This window comes from Brachyhypopomus gauderio, chromosome 4 (assembly GCF_052324685.1).
Source record: "Brachyhypopomus gauderio isolate BG-103 chromosome 4, BGAUD_0.2, whole genome shotgun sequence".
Classification (NCBI taxonomy): Eukaryota; Metazoa; Chordata; class Actinopteri; order Gymnotiformes; family Hypopomidae; genus Brachyhypopomus; species Brachyhypopomus gauderio.
The window spans coordinates 25,234,765-25,251,388 of record NC_135214.1 but is presented as its reverse complement, the minus strand read 5'-3'; the positions used below and the strand labels follow the sequence as shown (position 1 = coordinate 25,251,388).

Here is a 16,624-nt window from a genome sequence, read left to right as displayed (position 1 = left end):
TATTAAGGCCGTTTGTTGAGTAGTGGACTGTTAAGATTGTGTGTTGAGTAGTGAACTGTTAAGATTATGTGTTGAGTAGTGGACTGTTAAGATTGTGTGTTGAGTAGTGGACTGTTAAGATTATGTGTTGAGTAGTGGACTTCTCTTTTGCCTTACTAGTAAGAGATTCACTAAAAACAATGATTATGAGGACATTCAGAGGAGAGCCCCACTTACAGAAGAAATGAAAGGTGATTTCATGTGAACTAGACTTGAAAGTAATACAGGTCTGTTCAAACAGCACTACAACACAGACAGACACGTGTGAAGTCCACAGGACACACCAAACCCACAATACTAGGATACTTCCACCCAACTGATCCCCCAACCACCAGATCAGCTGCTTAATAGTAACTCCACTGAACCCCATAGCCGGCTTTAACTTTAATACTGATATATCACATAACGACATTAATACAGCCGCCTTCTGAGGTCGAACTGGTATTCCTGTTATTGAGAACTAGTTTAGCTGTGGACATCAATGACTGCGGCGCCCCCCGCAGTCTCCGCGAGTCTCGCGTTATTCTTATATACGTCTCTGAAGTATAAAACTGTTCAGTGTTCTGCTCCTCTCGAGAAACTCTTGAAATTGTTGCGTTTCAAATAATAAACGAGCACATTTACATCGCTGGTTATGGAACAGACGTTGGCATATTAGTAACTTTTATTTCCTCATCAACAAAACTTACCAGTTGTTAAAGGGGCAGTGTGATTTTTTCCTACAATTTTTTAACAGCTTTTCGGCTAATTTTGACACGTTTTGCGCATTTTAAATTTGAAGGACACGACTTTTCTAATAAAATTAGTATTGGTGGCGGTACCAAAATGCACCTGAGCCTTAAAAAACCTAAGGTTACGCAAGCTGACAAAATCAAAAAAATTTCCAACGATGTTCACCAAAAGCCTCAAAGCGGTGCGACTGTCGACGTTGTATTAACTAGTTTGACGAGGCGCTCGAGCGCGTGTAGGCTGGTGCATTAGTATTAGTATTAGTATTAGTACTATTAGTATTCCTGTCCTATAAGGGCGCAGTGCATCGTGCCACGTCAGGCCTTCAGCGCCTACCAAGGTTAGTCCGCGTGTTTGATACAGCACCAGATGTCTCCGTAAGCTTCAAGCTGCAGGCCGCGTGTGGACACGTTTGTTTATCTCGATCTGTTGTGATGACATTGCAGTTGTGAGGTTTTAAAACGCTGATAGCGCGGCTGAGGCTGGAGGATTCGGCGTAGGACATGCTTGCGTTTTGATCTCTCTACCCCCCCCCCCCCCCCCCCCCCATTTCTTTTTCACGTCAAACCGACGGGAGCGAGCCCACTTCATCACGACTCGCGGCTCTGCTGGAGTGAAGGTGACTCGCCCCGTAGTCGCGGCGATGCGGAGAGGAGCCCCGGGCGCCCGTCTGATCCCGCTGCGCGTCAACGCCCGTCAGCACAACGCGCTCTAACGCGTACCAGAGTCCTCGCGCTTCTCCGCCCTACGAACGCGGGCGGCTCGACCCAGCGAGTCAAACCGGGCTGAACGGCGTTTCACGTTAGGACAGTTTCCTCGCTTGATGCGTATGCATGAGTTCTGCACCGAATGGGCGCAAAACCCGCCCCAGAACCGCCGGGTCCGTCTTCCAAACATCCAAGCCTCCTCCCGAAGAGCGCGCGCGCAGGGAGAGTTCGGAGGCGCTGCGAGCCGCGGCGGACTGCAGGACGGTGGGTACCGACATCACGGGCGCCTTTCTGACAGGCGATGCTGGTTCAGCTGTTAAACTATACATGTCTGGTCATTTCCAAACGACAGTGAATGTAATTAATTAATAACGTTTGACAACCACGCCTTCTTGATCTATATATACGGGTGTAGAATGGCAGCCTCTTCCACTGAGTGAAGTTTGTCATATGGTACAAATGCTTGTTAGGCATCGAAACGCAGATTGTTTCCGGGATAGTTTTAAGTAATAGGCTCTTGTGAAGGTGTGCTCGACGGTAGAGCCTCGTGGCGGATTAATGATGAAGAATATCGCATCAGTAGGTAACGGTACAACGTTCAGAAGATTGCCTTTGTAGCAAAGGAACCGTGTGAAACTCCTCTGAACGCTCACACGGGACGTGCAGACCTTCCTAATACATTAGAAGAAATTAATCATTTATTTAAAAAAAAAAAATAGTTGTTATCATCAGTGCTTGTAGGTACAGTGTGTTCACCAAAAACACGCGATTAAAGGGAATATTCGCAACTAACGAGGCTAGTCAGTATCTCGAATGGACCAGGGATGTTTATATAGGATATATATAGGCCACGCGGCGTGCATTTCATTATCCAGCTGCTCCGATCAAACGCGAAACAAACGTCTGATGGTCTCTGTGTGATGCGCGCGGGGGTCTCATGCGCTTTATGTCTTCTTCGTTCCCGGCAGGTGGTTCAAGAGTTCAATACACTTGTGGCCCTTTACCGGGAGCTCGTGATTTCAATTGGGGAAATCTCAACTGATTGCCCCTCTCTGCGCGCGAAGATGCACGAGACTCGCACTAAAGGCTGTGAGATGGCGCGAGCGGCACATCAAAAGCTGTCTGCAATATCAGGGTAAAAGCACGCACGCAGGAAGGTGACACCAGACTGGTAGCGGACCCGAGTTCTGGAGTGTCTCTGAAGAGGCGGTTCCGCTCATCCGTGCAATCACTGACATGTACCGTAGTCAAACTTATTTTCTGTAGGTGCAATTTTCTCCAATGATCAGGTGCCACAAAATTAATTTATCATACTGATGTGAATAATAAGCAGCCATTGTTAAATGTGAGTGTTGACGTTAAGACTGAACGGTGTTTGTTGCGTGTAAACGTGAGGTCAGACAGAGATCTGCTGTTCTCCTCTGGTGCAGCGGAGGTGGTCATATGAGAATATGTTCTCGTGTTCTGTCATGCCGCTGATATCTGAGCTGCGTTTCCGCTCGGGCCTGTGCCAGCGTCTCCCTCCGTGCGGCGTCTACACACACCGCTCTAGATGTCCACTCTACACCATCTTACAGCTTACTGGGGGTTTCAGCATCAGTTTCATAGCAGTGTAACTCTGTTCTGCTCTTCAGTAAGCACAAGCACAAAGTTGCTTAATCATCAGTACTGCAAAAAACAGATACAGTTATAAGAAATAAGGACGATGTAGACATGTACGAATTAATTCTTCAGATGCAGCCTGGATTACGCTTACTTGTTTGTATATAATCTCAGCGGCAGGTCATGCTGTGGGGATTATGACCTTCCCTAATTTCACTGCCCTCCTGTTCAGTTCTCACCCAGATCCAACGCCACGTCCAGGCTGTCAGGGGTTCTGATTGGGTGCTTTTGTCTTGCTGGATTAGAGTTCAGCATGGCAAACAGGGCAGGCGTCCAGGGATAATGGCATTGCTGGAACTACTGGACCTGTGAGGTTTCTCTTGCTCAGACAGTGAAAAATGGTTAAACACTTCCATTAAGCAGCTGTATGGACTTCTACCCTATTTTAGTGATGGGTGATTTTGGTGTTTCTGTAAGGGCCACCGTGTCTGTAAGGGGCAGAAAGTCGATAGTTTTTGAGAAAGCTCAGTAGTTGAGCTCCATCCTAAGGAGCAGCAGTGAGTGAGTTTGTGCTAAGCGCAAACGTGATCTTATTATGAGCAGTGTTTAGTGAATGTGTGTATGTGCATGTCTGTATGCGTGTGTGTGAGCGAGAGAAAGACTTCTCTCTTCTTCATAGAAGGTTCCATGTGTCATCGTTGAATTGGGTCTCATGAATTTGGTTCTGTAGTGGTCTCCAGCTCAGAGTACTGGTGTCCAACAGTACTGGTCTCCAGCTCAGAGTACTGGTGTCCAACAGTACTGGTCTCCAGCTCAGAGTACTGGTGTCCAACAGTACTGGTCTCCAGCTCAGAGTACTGGTGTCCAACAGTACTGGTCTCCAGCTCAGAGTACTGGTGTCCAACAGTACTGGTCTGAGAGGTCTGACCCATGACCCTCGCTGTTCATCTGCTTCCTCATGTCCCTGCTCTCTTCCTCACGTCCCTGCTCTCTTCCTCACGTCCCTGCTCTCTTCCTCACGTCCCTGCTCTCTTCCTCACGTCCCTGCCCTCTTCCTCACGTCCCTGCCCTCTTCCTCACGTCCCTGCCCTCTTCCTCACGTCCCTGCTCTCTTCCTCACGTCCCTGCTCTCTTCCTCACGTCCCTGCTCTCTTCCTCACGTCCCTGCTCTCTTCCTCACGTCCCTGCCCTCTTCCTCACGTCCCTGCTCTCTTCCTCACGTCCCTGCTCTCTTCCTCATGTCCCTGCTCTCTTCCTCACGTCCCTGCTCTCTTCCTCACGTCCCTGCTCTCTTCCTGTTGTCTTCATGTCTCTGTTCACTTCCTGTCTCCACTCTGTCAGTGAAGCATGAGTTACCTCCTTCACATCCACTAGCCACTCTGTAATGTGCATGAATGACTCCATTTGACACCTAGCCGTTGTTGCTAAAGTCTACATACAATGTGTAACAGACATGAATAACTGAAAAGGATACTTGAAACAGTCTCCATGGGGGTAGAAGATGTCTAACGGGTCTCTCTGCTAAAAGTAACCCTTCACCCTTCACTTTGAGCCTGGTCTCAGAAACAGTGACCAGGGGCAGGACCTTGGGCAGGGGTTGGGGCAGGGGTTGGGGTTGGGGCAGGGGTTGGGGCAGGGGTTGGGGGAAGTGTGTCTGTAAGACTCACAGCTGCTGTTTTCTTCCCACAGCCCGGAGGACGGGGAGATCCATCCGGAGATCTGCAGACTCTTTATCCAGCTGCAGTGCTGTCTGGAGATGTTCCTAACAGAGATGCTCAAGTCTGTATGTCTGCTGGGCTCCCTGCAGCTGCACAGGAGAGGTGGGGCTACAGGGAGGAGGTGGGACTGCAGGGAGAAGGAGGGGCTACAGGAGCAGGCAGGGCTACAGGAGAGAGGAGGGGCTGCAGATGTGAGGCGGAGCTATACATGACTGCATGGGAGAGGAGGGGCTACAGGGGGGAGGAGGGGCTACAGGACCAGGCAGGGCTACAGGAGAGAGGAGGGGCTGCAGATGTGAGGCGGAGCTATACATGACTGCATGGGAGAGGAGGGGCTACAGGGGGGAGGAGGGGCTACATGGGGGGGGGGGGGGGCTGAGAGGCCTTGCAGCACTCACATATAGTCACATATGTCAACTTAATCTGCACTGACACTGATCTCACGTCTGGTTGTTTGCATATGGTCCAGTTTATATGTTTGTGCAGTGCGAGTTAGACTGTGATCTCCCAGTTCAGAGTTCTGAGACAGCAACAGCTCTGATTTCTGCTCTGTGTATGTGTGACCTGGACTGCCATGTTGCAGTTCTGAACTGCAGCGTGTCACATCCAGGCCCGTGTGCCAGAGTCTGGTACTGAATTCCAGCAGGTTTTAATGCACTCGCTGTGTTCTCTGTGTTCTCTGTGTTTCCTGAGTGTGGTCCTCTCCTGAATGTCTTGCAGGGATGAACTCGTCTGCTTCATCCAGGATGGAGAGTCGGAGAGAGGAAAACTCCGGTATTCCCATCCTGGAGGAATCCAGCTCCTCCACACTGGACTGCCATCTCGCCTGCTCCCTGGTAGCCACAGACATCGAGAACATCGAGCAGTAAGTGAGAACTTCATACTGGCTTTCATAGGAATTTTATTGGTTCCTAATTCTAATTATGCTGGTATGGCCACTTTGCACAGTGACATGACGGACATGAAGAACCTTCTCAGCAAACTCAGGGAGACGATGCCGTTACCACTGAAGAATCAAGGTGGGTGAACATCTAATCTGTTAACTTCTGCTCTTCTGCTACATTATCCTCCATCACAATCAAATAATCCATAGTTTACATTCATGTCACAGCATAAGTGAGAATGTCTCCTGTTTTTGTCTGTTTCCAGATGACAGCAGCTTGTTGAATCTGACTCCGTACCCTCTGGTCAGGCAGAGGAAGAGGCGTTTCTTCGGCTTATGTTGCCTGGTATCTAGTTAAGAGCTCTTGCCCAGGATTGAGCCACAAAGACTACATTTCCCATGGTCCCTCATAATGTGTGACATTCATCAGTCAATAGTATTACTGCCATTTCCCAAACCAGTGCGTTTAATTACTGGTGAGGGCTGTCCAACTTCCTGTTTATATAGAACAGCTGTAATATGTCTGTAATATCACTAATCATAAAAATATATCTATACAGTACCAACATACCAGTATATGATTAATACGGACAGTTTTCTTTTTATATAAGTGAATGTAGCTTATCTTCATCACCATTATGCTACCTGAAGATCTGATATAGGTTGATTATACTGGCCGTGTTTATCTTGCTCCATAGCTCCCCCTGCTGGTCATTTAAAATGCACTATTCTACAGTTAATTTTGCATGCTTGTTGCAGATCGGAAACTGGGACATTTGGTGGGAACAACTGGTGGGAACTCTCATAGCTCCAGAGCTGTTTTCTTCATCTATTACTGCCTGGAGGTATCATGGTACAACATATACAAACGGTGGACATGTTTGGTCTTGTCTCGGGTCCCTGCATTTCGCCTGTACATTTATTGCGCTATTCTTTATTTCACTATAGATTACACTATTGTTTATTACACTATTGTTTAGTCTTCCATAAACCGAAAAACCTGTAATTGTTTTTCTGTTTTTGTCCATCTTTAGGGATATGAAATACCTGAAAAAGCCTTTGTACATATAAATAAATCTATATAAATAGAAATCCTGAAGTTGTACACTAATGCTTAATGTAAGTGTAGCATTCAACACTGCTTTTAAAATCTGATTATTTTAAGACATCTTAGTTGACTGGGTTGACTGGAGCAGTAAGCCAAACACGTCTGGGGGACTGGTGCTGGGGAGGTGGGGTGGGCCAAGGTTTGGTTTGTCTCAGGCTGGAGCTGGGCTTTGGGTTGGGACTGAGGTTGAGGTTGAAGTTAGGATAGGGGCAGGATTAAAACTGTGGCATTTTACACAGACAATAAAACTTTTCCAATGATTCCAATGTGTTTAGCCTCACACTGGTTATCTTGGCACTGTGTGTGTGTGTGTGTGTGTGTGTGTGTGTGTGTGTGTGTGTGTGTGTGTGTGTGTGTGTGTGCACGCGCGCTTTCTGCTTATCTGTGCATGACTGATGGTAATATATTAATTTAGAGGCAATGGTAAATTAGAGCAGAAATATCCTATCATGATTCCATTACAAAGACAAGACCGTTTGCCATTTGATAACTGAACTTCTCCATCTGCGTTTACTGAAATGACTGAACGCTCAGTATCGAAAACAGCAGAGTACTTAGCTATAGTAAGAAAAATAAACACGGAGGTAAGGTTCACTTTGCCTTCATACACGTTTTTCAGAAAACAGGCCGCTGTGTTTGCCCTTTCAATATGAGACAGAATGCAAAACACTCTTTCTCATGTTTACTGTAATGCTAATATGGTTCTTCACATTCAGCACATTGTATGCACAATCAATAACCTATTAAAACTTTGCTCCAGAAATTCATGGATAAGGGATTGAAATAAATGTATTCCAGTCACACAGACTGACTGAGAAATCGGGAAACATTTCCGACAGAAGCTGGCACTACTGCTGTTCACTGATCAACTGAGCTGGGCTTTTTGGACCAGAGCCCCTGTCGAGGATGAACATCAAATGCCAGTGCTGTGAGTAAGAGTTGGTGATGAGGTTCATGCATGATGCGTTATAATAATGAAATGTCACATTTGGCAAAGACTGGACTTGAGGAGCTGTTTATACAGTTTTGGATTATAGTCAGTGAAAACAATACTACAAGTGTTATGTTGAAGGCCTGGTGTGTGTTTAATGTTTAATAATAATACGATCATATACAGGATACAGGAATCGATTATATTGGATTATAACATTTCGAAGCATTTGAATCGCTTTCTTCGCGAGTCGAGGTGTTTCGACACCACCTAGTGGCCAGCAGGGGGCACAGCAGTAGAATGACGCACTGCAGCAGTGTCCGCTCACAGCGGGTGCCCGACAGCCCTTAAGAGTAACAAACTCATCTTCATTAACTGACGCAGAGCAGGTTTTTCTGCTTTTATTTTCAACCAGTTATGTCCATTGGTTTAAGTAAAAAAAAGGAGTGTATAAATGTGTTATTAATAAGACTGATCCTGATCTGATCCCGATCCAGATCTGATCCAGATCTAGATCTGATCCTGATCCTGACGGCGGTTGGTTGTCTGCACTTGATTTAGCCTGTAGTGAGTGGATCATGTAAATAAAAACTGCTACTCATGCAGGCGTTTAATTACTGGCACTGGTGACATGGGGTCTGTCTGCGTGTCTGCCTGTCTGTCTGCTGGCAGAGAGAGGAACGTTGGCTGATTACGGCGGTGTGTCCTGCCAACACCCAAACCGACCCAAACCACTGTATTTACTCATCTGAACTGGGAGCACTGGTTCCACATCTGTTGTTTGTCATACACAATATAAGTATATAATTATTTATTATAATATAATAATACTGTATAGTCATTTTCCAAGCCTTAAATAAAGATACATTCAGTAATGAATGCAGTCGAGTAAATGAGCAGATTGCTGTATGTATGTTTGGTCTGCTGTAGTGTCAAGAGTCAGACTGAACAAAGCAGCGTGTTTCCAGAAAACACAACAGTTCTAGAATAAGAATGTGGCGTCTTCCTTTATTTGAAGGTAAATGGTGGATTATGGCCGTTCTTCTGTCCAGGGGAAAGGTGGTGATGAGGTGTTTGAACACCTCACCTAATGAGCTGAAGCATCACAGGGCTGCAAGCTGACGACATGTGGCGTCTCCCCTCGGCACTGTCGCACGGCCACCTCACACTCGCTGACCGTGGTGGGCGTGTCCTCTGTGCTTAGACGTGCACACACGAGAATCCAGCGGTCCGGGGATGAGCACTCATTCAGTGACCAGCACCTACAGGTCTGCGTTTCCTCTGCAACCATGAGTACAGCATCACTGGCTGAAACTTCATTTACATTTTACATTTAAAGACTGACACTTCATTTACACTTTACATTTTTTGTCATGGTTTGGTGGTTAGGGAACCGGTCTTGTGACCAGAGGGTCGTGGGTTAAATTCCTAGGCGTCAGGCCATAACTGAAGTGTCCTCAAGCAAGGCACTTAAACCCCAACTGCTCCCCAGGCGCCGGGCTAGGACTGCTCACCGCTCTGGGCACGTGTGTACCACAGCCCTCTAGTGATCACTAGTGTGTGTTTGTGTGTGTGTGTATTATCACAGCACAGATGGGTAAATGCAGGGGACAAATTTGGGGTGAAAATCACAATTGACAAATATGGCACATTTACATTTACTTTTTTTTTTCATTTTTATAGACTGACACTTCTTTAAACTTTACATTTACAGACTGACACTTCATTTGCAATTTACAATTATATACTGATGCTTCATTTAGCTACACTTTACATTTGCAGAGTGGAAAATCAAACCCTTGGCTACCCGCCAAGATGCTAAGCAAACCTGTGGAGTGGCGGTGATGCACACGTTTACGGTCACCATAGTGCTGTTTCATTGTGAGTTGCAAGGCATTTTGCAGTGTCTTACCATCACATGTGGTCCAGAGAGAGCACTGGGGACAGACTGCAGTAGAAGGCTGTGGCCACTGGCAGGCGCTGTGCTCAGCTACACTGTACTGGTGACCCAGACAGTGCAGTGCGCGGACTTTACATACAGTCTGTCTGCTGGTTCGGCCCTTGAGCGTGACACACACATCAAGGGAGGGCCTGACCACATACAGTGAGCTTGTATGAAAATGTGCCAAACACTTGGGAAAACACACAGAAGGACACACCAACCACATGGTTCTCACAGAATTTTAAAAAGTCTATTCCAGACATGGAAAGTCAGGAATATCTGGGAATCTTGTTTTTAACGTCTTTTTTATCTGCCATTTATCAAAATTATGTATTTTCATGTTTCATTAGCAAATTGACCAAATCAAGACACAAAACCATGATGAACTGAACAAATAACTTAAAAGAAAATCCAAGTAGGTGGTGAGTTGGGGCTTATAACATGAGTGAACGGTTCTTGGCTGTATGAGTAAGGCTAGGTCTGTGATTGAGTTAGGCTAGCTGAGCTGTGTGATTGAGTTAGGCTAGCTGTGTGATTGAGTTGGGCTATCCATGTGATTGAGTTGGGCTAGCCGTGTGATTGAGTTGGGCTAGCTGTGAGACTGAATGTGGCTGAATCCATACCTGCACTCATGAGGAACTTTACAGACGCATTTGCCCTGGGCCTGTTGTTCCCATGGCTGGCACCGGGCCAGAGCCGGACGTTCTGTAGCTGTAGCAGAAACACTAAAGCTCACCCAACATCTAAACCATGACACATGCTCAAATAAAGAAACCCTCAAACTCTGATACAGAAGAAACCACTAACCCATGTTTTGTGTGTCAAAAGCACAAAATATCAAATAGCATTTGAAGCCCTCATTACACATTGCCCTGAAGTGACCTCCACCAGGGTAACCTTCCTCACACCCCTCAATCAGGGTCCTGCATCAAGGTGTTACCTGGATGTTATTAGGGTGTTAGCTGGATGTTATTATGATGTTAGCTGGATGTTTTTAGGGGTGTGGATGTTATTAGGGTGTTAGCTGGATGTTATTATGATGTTAGCTGGATGTTTTTAGGGGTGTGGATGTTATTAGGGTGTTACCTGGATGTTATTAGGGTGTTACCTGCAACACATTTTGTGTTTTTTGGTTCAGGTGACCAGGACAGGCCAGAGTTGCACAGAATCTCGCCCGGGCCATCTATCCTGGTCCCTGTGGGGCAGCTCAGGAGGACAGATTCTCCAATCCTGTAGCTCACGTTCCAGGGTGTGCCAGTGACACCCACGGGGAGGATTGGTGGGCCACATGTCGTCCCTACCAGAGGGAAAGAAAAACAAGTAAAAACCATGAGTAAATTTGCTTCTTAAGTAGGATCATATATGTCCAATATGCGGTAACAGTGGCAGTGTAGTGTATGAGTACCAGTAGGTGGCAGTGTTGTGTCAGAACACCAGTGAGCTTCATAACAAGATCAAGAATGTGTCTGTGATGCCACGACCCGGTGAAACCTCCATGATCAGAATGGAAGAATGTATGTATGGATCAGACCATGAAGATCGCTGAACATCAGATGGACCAAAGAACCAAAGTTCTACTCTCATTCATAAAGCCTGAGTCTAACCCCATCTGCTGGGGCAGAGTTTCTGTTTCTAAGAGAGGTGGGGGTTAGTCCACGACAAAAGGCCACCCCACTACACTATCACAACCAGGGATATAAAGGCCAACTAAAACAACACTGCCGTACTCTTGCATTCCATTGGATGTCTCTTCCAGGTCTCTTCCTCTGTGCATTCAGCCATGGGATCTCCGGTCAGATGGTAGCCATCAATGCAGGAGTACTCAACCTTACTGCCCACAGCATAAAAGTCTTTGGGTTCCTGCGGAACAGGGTTAGAGGAACAGTGAACTGAAACACTGAACATTGCAGATAGAGACATTAAAAAAATGAACATTGCAAAGAGACATTTAAAAAAAGAGAGGCACTCAAAAACTGAGAGGCACTTAAGAACAGACAGATGAAATCAGGTTTTCTCACCAACACAAACCCGTTGAAGAGGCCGGGTGGATGACTGCACTTCTTTCTTGGTATCAGGTCTATAGCAAAGCAATGAGGCTCCATTGTACTACAAACAAATGACAACCCATTTATTACTCAACACACTCAACTCCAGAACCCTGAGATGTTCAGTGGCCTGATGGTCTTGAACAGAAAGGGTGTGACAGAGCCTGGCTGTAATCAGGAGTGCTCTGTAATCAGGAGTGCTCTGTAATCTGGAGTGCTCTGTAATCAGGAGTGCTCTTCCTCACCGTAGGTAGTCTAGTTCATGCTCACTCTCGCAGGGTGTGGTCTCCTCTGCGTTGCCTCCACACTCTCTCCCGTTCTGGGGCGCAGGGCGACTGCAGGAGCGTGTACGCCTACGTCTACCTTCAGAACAAGAACTCCACGGAGACCAGCAGGCCCACCCTCCATGGATCACCCCTACACACACACACACACACACACACACACACACACACACACACACACACATGCAAACAAAAGTATGCACATGGCACTGTTGGTACATCTACACTAACTACATATTCTATACAAACATCATTTTATTTATTATATACATCTATGTGTGTGTGTGTGTGTGTGTGTGTGTGTGTGTGTGTGTGTGCTTACCTGGCTGCTCATCTAGTGGACTTCCACTTTCACAGGCGGAGCCAGATGTTCCCGGTTTACACACACACACACATGCTCCATCCTGGACCATGACCAGGCCGTTGTTGGAGCAGGGTCTGCAGCGGCAGGAGTCCTCCTCTCTCAGGTAGGTCTCCAGGGCCCGTTTCAGCAGGACCTTCTTCAGCCCTGCACAAGGCACCTCCTTCACCAGCTCGTACAGGGGCCGAATCTGCTCCACACAGAGACCGTAAGCACACCACATCTCCTCCACCACCTCCTCCACCACATCTCCTCCACCACATCTCCTCCACCACATCTCCTCCACCACCTCCTCCACCACCTCCTCCACCACATCTCCTCCACCACATCTCCTCCACCACATCTCCTCCACCACCTCCTCCACCACCTCCTCCACCACATCTCCTCCACCATCTCCTCCACCACCTCCTCCACCCATTCCTGTTTCTTTCACTTCTTTCAGTTTCTTTTATTTACCTTTTCTATATCTTTATGTAGGCAAATGTAAGTGCACTGTAAATATTCATGTGTAGGTACAATGATAAATGTGTAGCTGTAATGTAAATGTGTAGCTGTAATGTAAATGTGTAGGTGTAATTTAAATGTGTAGGTGTAATGTAAATATTTAGGTGTAATGTAAATGTGTAGGTGTAATTTAAATGTGTAGGTGTAATGTAAATATTTAGGTGTAATGTAAATGTGTAGGTGTAATGTAAATGTGTAGGTGTAATGTAAATATTTAGGTGTAATGTAATTGTGTAGGTGTAATGTAAATGTGTAGATGTAATGTAAATGTGTAGGTGTAATGTAAATATTTAGAGGTAATGTAAATGTGTAGGTGTAATGTAAATGTGTAAAGTAAATGTGTATGTGTAATGTAAACGTAAATGTGTAGGTGTAATGTAAATGTGTATGTGTAATGTAAATGTAAATGTGTAGGTGTAATGTGAATGTGTATATGAAATGTAAATGTAAGGCAGTTGGTGAGAGGTGTGATGTTTTGCAGATCGAACCTTCTGGCTGATGGGTATGGGCATGTCCTTCACTGAGCCCGCCCACATGCTGAAGCTCTTCCGGTTCTCCTCACCTTTGGTGATGTCGATAGCGCTGAGCTTGGCGATGTAAGCTGGATGTCCTCCACGTGCCCTCCCCTGTACTACCCTCACATCACTAAAGTGCTCTGTTTCACACACACACACACACACACACACACACACACACACACACACACACACACACACACACACACACACACACACACACATTCACACACACACACATTCACACACACAGCATGCTGGGACAAGCACACACCACAGCACTGTTCCTCAAGGGAGGACTAGACACAACATGTCTGAAGTCATTCAGGAGAAAATGTCTTACTGTAATTGTCCCCTTCTGCTTCTATACTCCTGTAATCCTCTGTGCAGTCCGTAGTGGTCCACGAGATGAAGAACAGGACCGTGTGGGTTTTTGTAACACACTCCAAAAAATCTATTATCTGGTGTTCTGTGTGCATAAAGGAAGAGGAAAAAGGACAGGGCCAGGAATGAGGGTGTCCAACATTACACAACACAATAAACCTTTATAAAAAACAGCACTGACCAGTTCAAGTGAACCTCTCCTAGGGTGCAGTGTGTGGAATGTTGCTTTCACTGTCTCACAGGACACATAGGACCTCTGAACCCCAGCACGTGAGACAGAACAGTGCTGAATCCCAACACGTGAGACTGAACAGTGCTGAAACTCCGCACGTGTGACTGAACTGTGCTGAAACCTCACACGTGTGACTGAACAGTGTTGAACCCCAGCATGTGAGACTGAACAGTGCTGAACCCCAGCACGTGTGACTAAACAGTGTTGAACCCCAGCACGTGAGACTGAACAGTGCTGAAACCCCATACGTGTGACTGAACAGTGTTGAACCCCAGCACGTGAGACTGAACAGTGCTGAAACCCCATACGTGTGACTGAACAGTGTTGAACCCCAGCACGTGAGACTGAACAGTGCTGAAACCCCATACGTGAGACTGAACAGTGTTGAACCCCAGCACGTGAGACTGAACAGTGTTGAACCCCAGCACGTGAGACTGAACAGTGTTGAACCCCAGCACGTGAGACTGAACAGTGCTGAAACCCCATACGTGTGACTGAACAGTGTTGAACCCCAGCACGTGAGACTGAACAGTGCTGAAACCCCATACGTGAGACTGAACAGTGTTGAACCCCAGCACGTGAGACTGAACAGTGCTGAAACCCCATACGTGAGACTGAACAGTGTTGAACCCCAGCACGTGAGACTGAACAGTGTTGAACCCCAGCACGTGAGACTGAACAGTGTTGAACCCCAGCACGTGAGACTGAACAGTGCTGAAACCCCATACGTGAGACTGAACAGTGTTGAACCCCAGCACGTGAGACTGAACAGTGTTGAACCCCAGCACGTGAGACTGAACAGTGTGAAAACCTCTTACTGCTCTTTGTCTCCAACTCTTGGCTCAAGTACAACAGTGCATGGAAACGCCCTCCCAGGGTGCCTTCAGCCAGGTAGTGCGTCCCAAAGCTTTCCAGCACGCTACGGTAGGCAGCATAGTCGTATACCACAGGCAGGGACGAGAGAACCTTCCAGAATGCCTCTGAGAGAGGAAGGTACTCTGGGGGCTGGTTCTGAAACTGTGCCACGTCTATTTTGCTGGTAATCTCCACCAGCTGCCTGGCCTGGTGGGAGACATTATCAGAGACCACACAGTGCTGGCTCAGTCGACATCTACGATACATATAACACGTCTGGGTGTGTTTTAAAGGAGATGACCACAACTCTACCATGTAAAATGATAACTGTTACCTTCATAATGTCCAGGACTTCCTTTGAGGTGAAGTGATTGTGACCGTAGGTTGTGCCTTTTGTTGTCTCACGATTTTCCACGTTCTTCATGTAGTGCCACGTGCTTTTGTAGAACTCATTTGAAAAGTCATTTTTAGCGTTTACCTTAAAGATGATTTAAAATAAAGCAGTTAAATCCGTGTCAGTTTGCATTCAATTTTCTGGTTCAGCTAAACATGTCGTCCATTTCAACAGCCAATCAGCTGCTGTGAGGAGAGGAAATCCAATCAGCCCTGTGGATGCTTTGATCCATCAGTGAACATCTTTAGTTACATCTCTACAACAGAGAGATGTTTCTTTGACTTGTTTTTCCAATGCAGGATCATTGCAAAGATTATGAACATACCATCTTCATAGGTTCATGCATTTATCACTTCCAGACTGGACTACTCTAAGGCCTTGCTGTAATATAACCAGAACTTGAGTTTGATCTGAACTATACTGCTTTGGCTTTTGGTAAAATTTTGTATTGATTATAAAAATGCTTACCCCACATTACCTCAGTGAACTCATGTGGTATTATAAGTCTGATAGACAAAAAGGGGCAGGCTTTTCATACCTGGGGGTGGAGCCTGTTCCTATCAACCTCCCACGATTCACATCTACTCCTGGAGTCATGTGGTTGCTAATCCCTGATCTGACTCAGCAGCCCCCTCCTCCAAACCCCTCCTTCATGGCCACTCCCCACACCCCTCCTCAGTGGCCCCTCCCCCACACCCCTCTTTTTGAAGTCTTTGTTCCTCTTACCTGGAAGGTGTATGTGAGGACACTTTGAGGCAGTCTGTAGAAGTCTTGATGGTCTCCACTAAAAGTTTTCCGACACTGACCACCAAAGCTCTTAGTGTTAATCACAGACCCTCTGAACTGCTGTCTTACTGCATCGAACCTTGTAGGTGAGGACAATACAGTCAGAGCTCTTAGTGTGTGTGTGTGTGTGTGTGTGTGTGTGTGTGTGTGTGTGTGTGTGTGTGTGTGTGTGTGTGTGTGTGTGTGTGTGTGTGTGTGTGTTTCCCCAAGTGCGTGAGCTCTATCTGTGGTGTGTGTGTTTGTGTGTTTGTGTGTGTGTGTGTGTGTGTGTGTGTGTGTGTGTTTCCCCAAGTGCGTGAGCTCTATCTGTGGTGTGTATGTTTGTGTGTTTGTGTGTGTGTGTGTGTGTGTGTGTGTGTGTGTTAGTTATCCCAAGCTCATGAGCTCTATCTGTGGTGGGTGTGTGTGTGTTACCCCAGGCTCATGAGCTCTATCTGTGGTATGTGTGTGTGTGTGTGTGTTTCCCCAAGTGCGTGAGCTCTATCTGTGGTGTGTGTGTGTGTGTGTGTGTGTGTGTGTGTTTCCCCAAGTGCGTGAGCTCTATCTGTGGTGTGTGTGTGTGTGTGTGTTGTGTGTGTGTGTGCGTGTGCGTGTGTGTGTTACCC

General features: G+C 46.6%; 2 protein-coding genes across 3 annotated transcripts in view; one reads left to right on the top strand and one right to left on the bottom strand.

The window, feature by feature from the left end:
* Nucleotides 1–503: 503 nt before the first annotated feature.
* rgs7bpa (regulator of G protein signaling 7 binding protein a) lies at nt 504–7,121 on the top strand. Of its 2 annotated transcripts, XM_077003267.1 has the most exons (7): nt 504–1,739; nt 2,444–2,610; nt 4,767–4,897; nt 5,516–5,660; nt 5,744–5,814; nt 5,945–6,024; nt 6,438–7,121. In XM_077003267.1, the coding sequence occupies exons 1-7, from the start codon at nt 1,602–1,604 to the stop codon at nt 6,624–6,626; spliced, it is 921 nt and encodes a 306-aa protein (XP_076859382.1). In that variant the 5' UTR covers nt 504–1,601; the 3' UTR covers nt 6,627–7,121. The 2 variants fall into 2 exon arrangements, with proteins under 2 accessions (XP_076859382.1, XP_076859383.1); XM_077003268.1 differs by having other exon boundaries at nt 512–1,739; nt 5,945–6,576.
* A 982-nt stretch (nt 7,122–8,103) lies between these two features.
* c7a (complement component 7a) overlaps nt 8,104–16,624 on the bottom strand; it is a 10,242-nt gene continuing 1,721 nt past the window's right edge. Inside the window, exons 6-18 of the mRNA XM_077003266.1 lie at nt 15,960–16,098; nt 15,174–15,317; nt 14,803–15,046; nt 13,712–13,837; nt 13,342–13,508; nt 12,311–12,539; nt 11,950–12,121; nt 11,678–11,765; nt 11,387–11,519; nt 10,768–10,956; nt 10,283–10,370; nt 9,630–9,808; nt 8,104–8,998 (exon numbers count right to left, since the gene is read on the bottom strand). Coding sequence (XP_076859381.1) covers nt 8,805–8,998; nt 9,630–9,808; nt 10,283–10,370; nt 10,768–10,956; nt 11,387–11,519; nt 11,678–11,765; nt 11,950–12,121; nt 12,311–12,539; nt 13,342–13,508; nt 13,712–13,837; nt 14,803–15,046; nt 15,174–15,317; nt 15,960–16,098 — 2,092 coding nt within the window. The 3' untranslated portion in view covers nt 8,104–8,804. The remainder of the gene's footprint in view (nt 8,999–9,629; nt 9,809–10,282; nt 10,371–10,767; nt 10,957–11,386; nt 11,520–11,677; nt 11,766–11,949; nt 12,122–12,310; nt 12,540–13,341; nt 13,509–13,711; nt 13,838–14,802; nt 15,047–15,173; nt 15,318–15,959; nt 16,099–16,624) is intronic.

Bases quoted from the DNA above. Each gene is read 5' to 3' on its own strand.
- rgs7bpa (XM_077003267.1), top strand. From the start codon at position 1,602: ATGAGTTCTGCACCGAATGGGCGCAAAACCCGCCCCAGAACCGCCGGG. The intron at 2,611-4,766 runs GTAAAAGCACGC...TTCTTCCCACAG, and splicing joins AAGCTGTCTGCAATATCAGG to CCCGGAGGACGGGGAGATCC. The intron at 5,661-5,743 runs GTAAGTGAGAAC...CACTTTGCACAG, and splicing joins GACATCGAGAACATCGAGCA to TGACATGACGGACATGAAGA.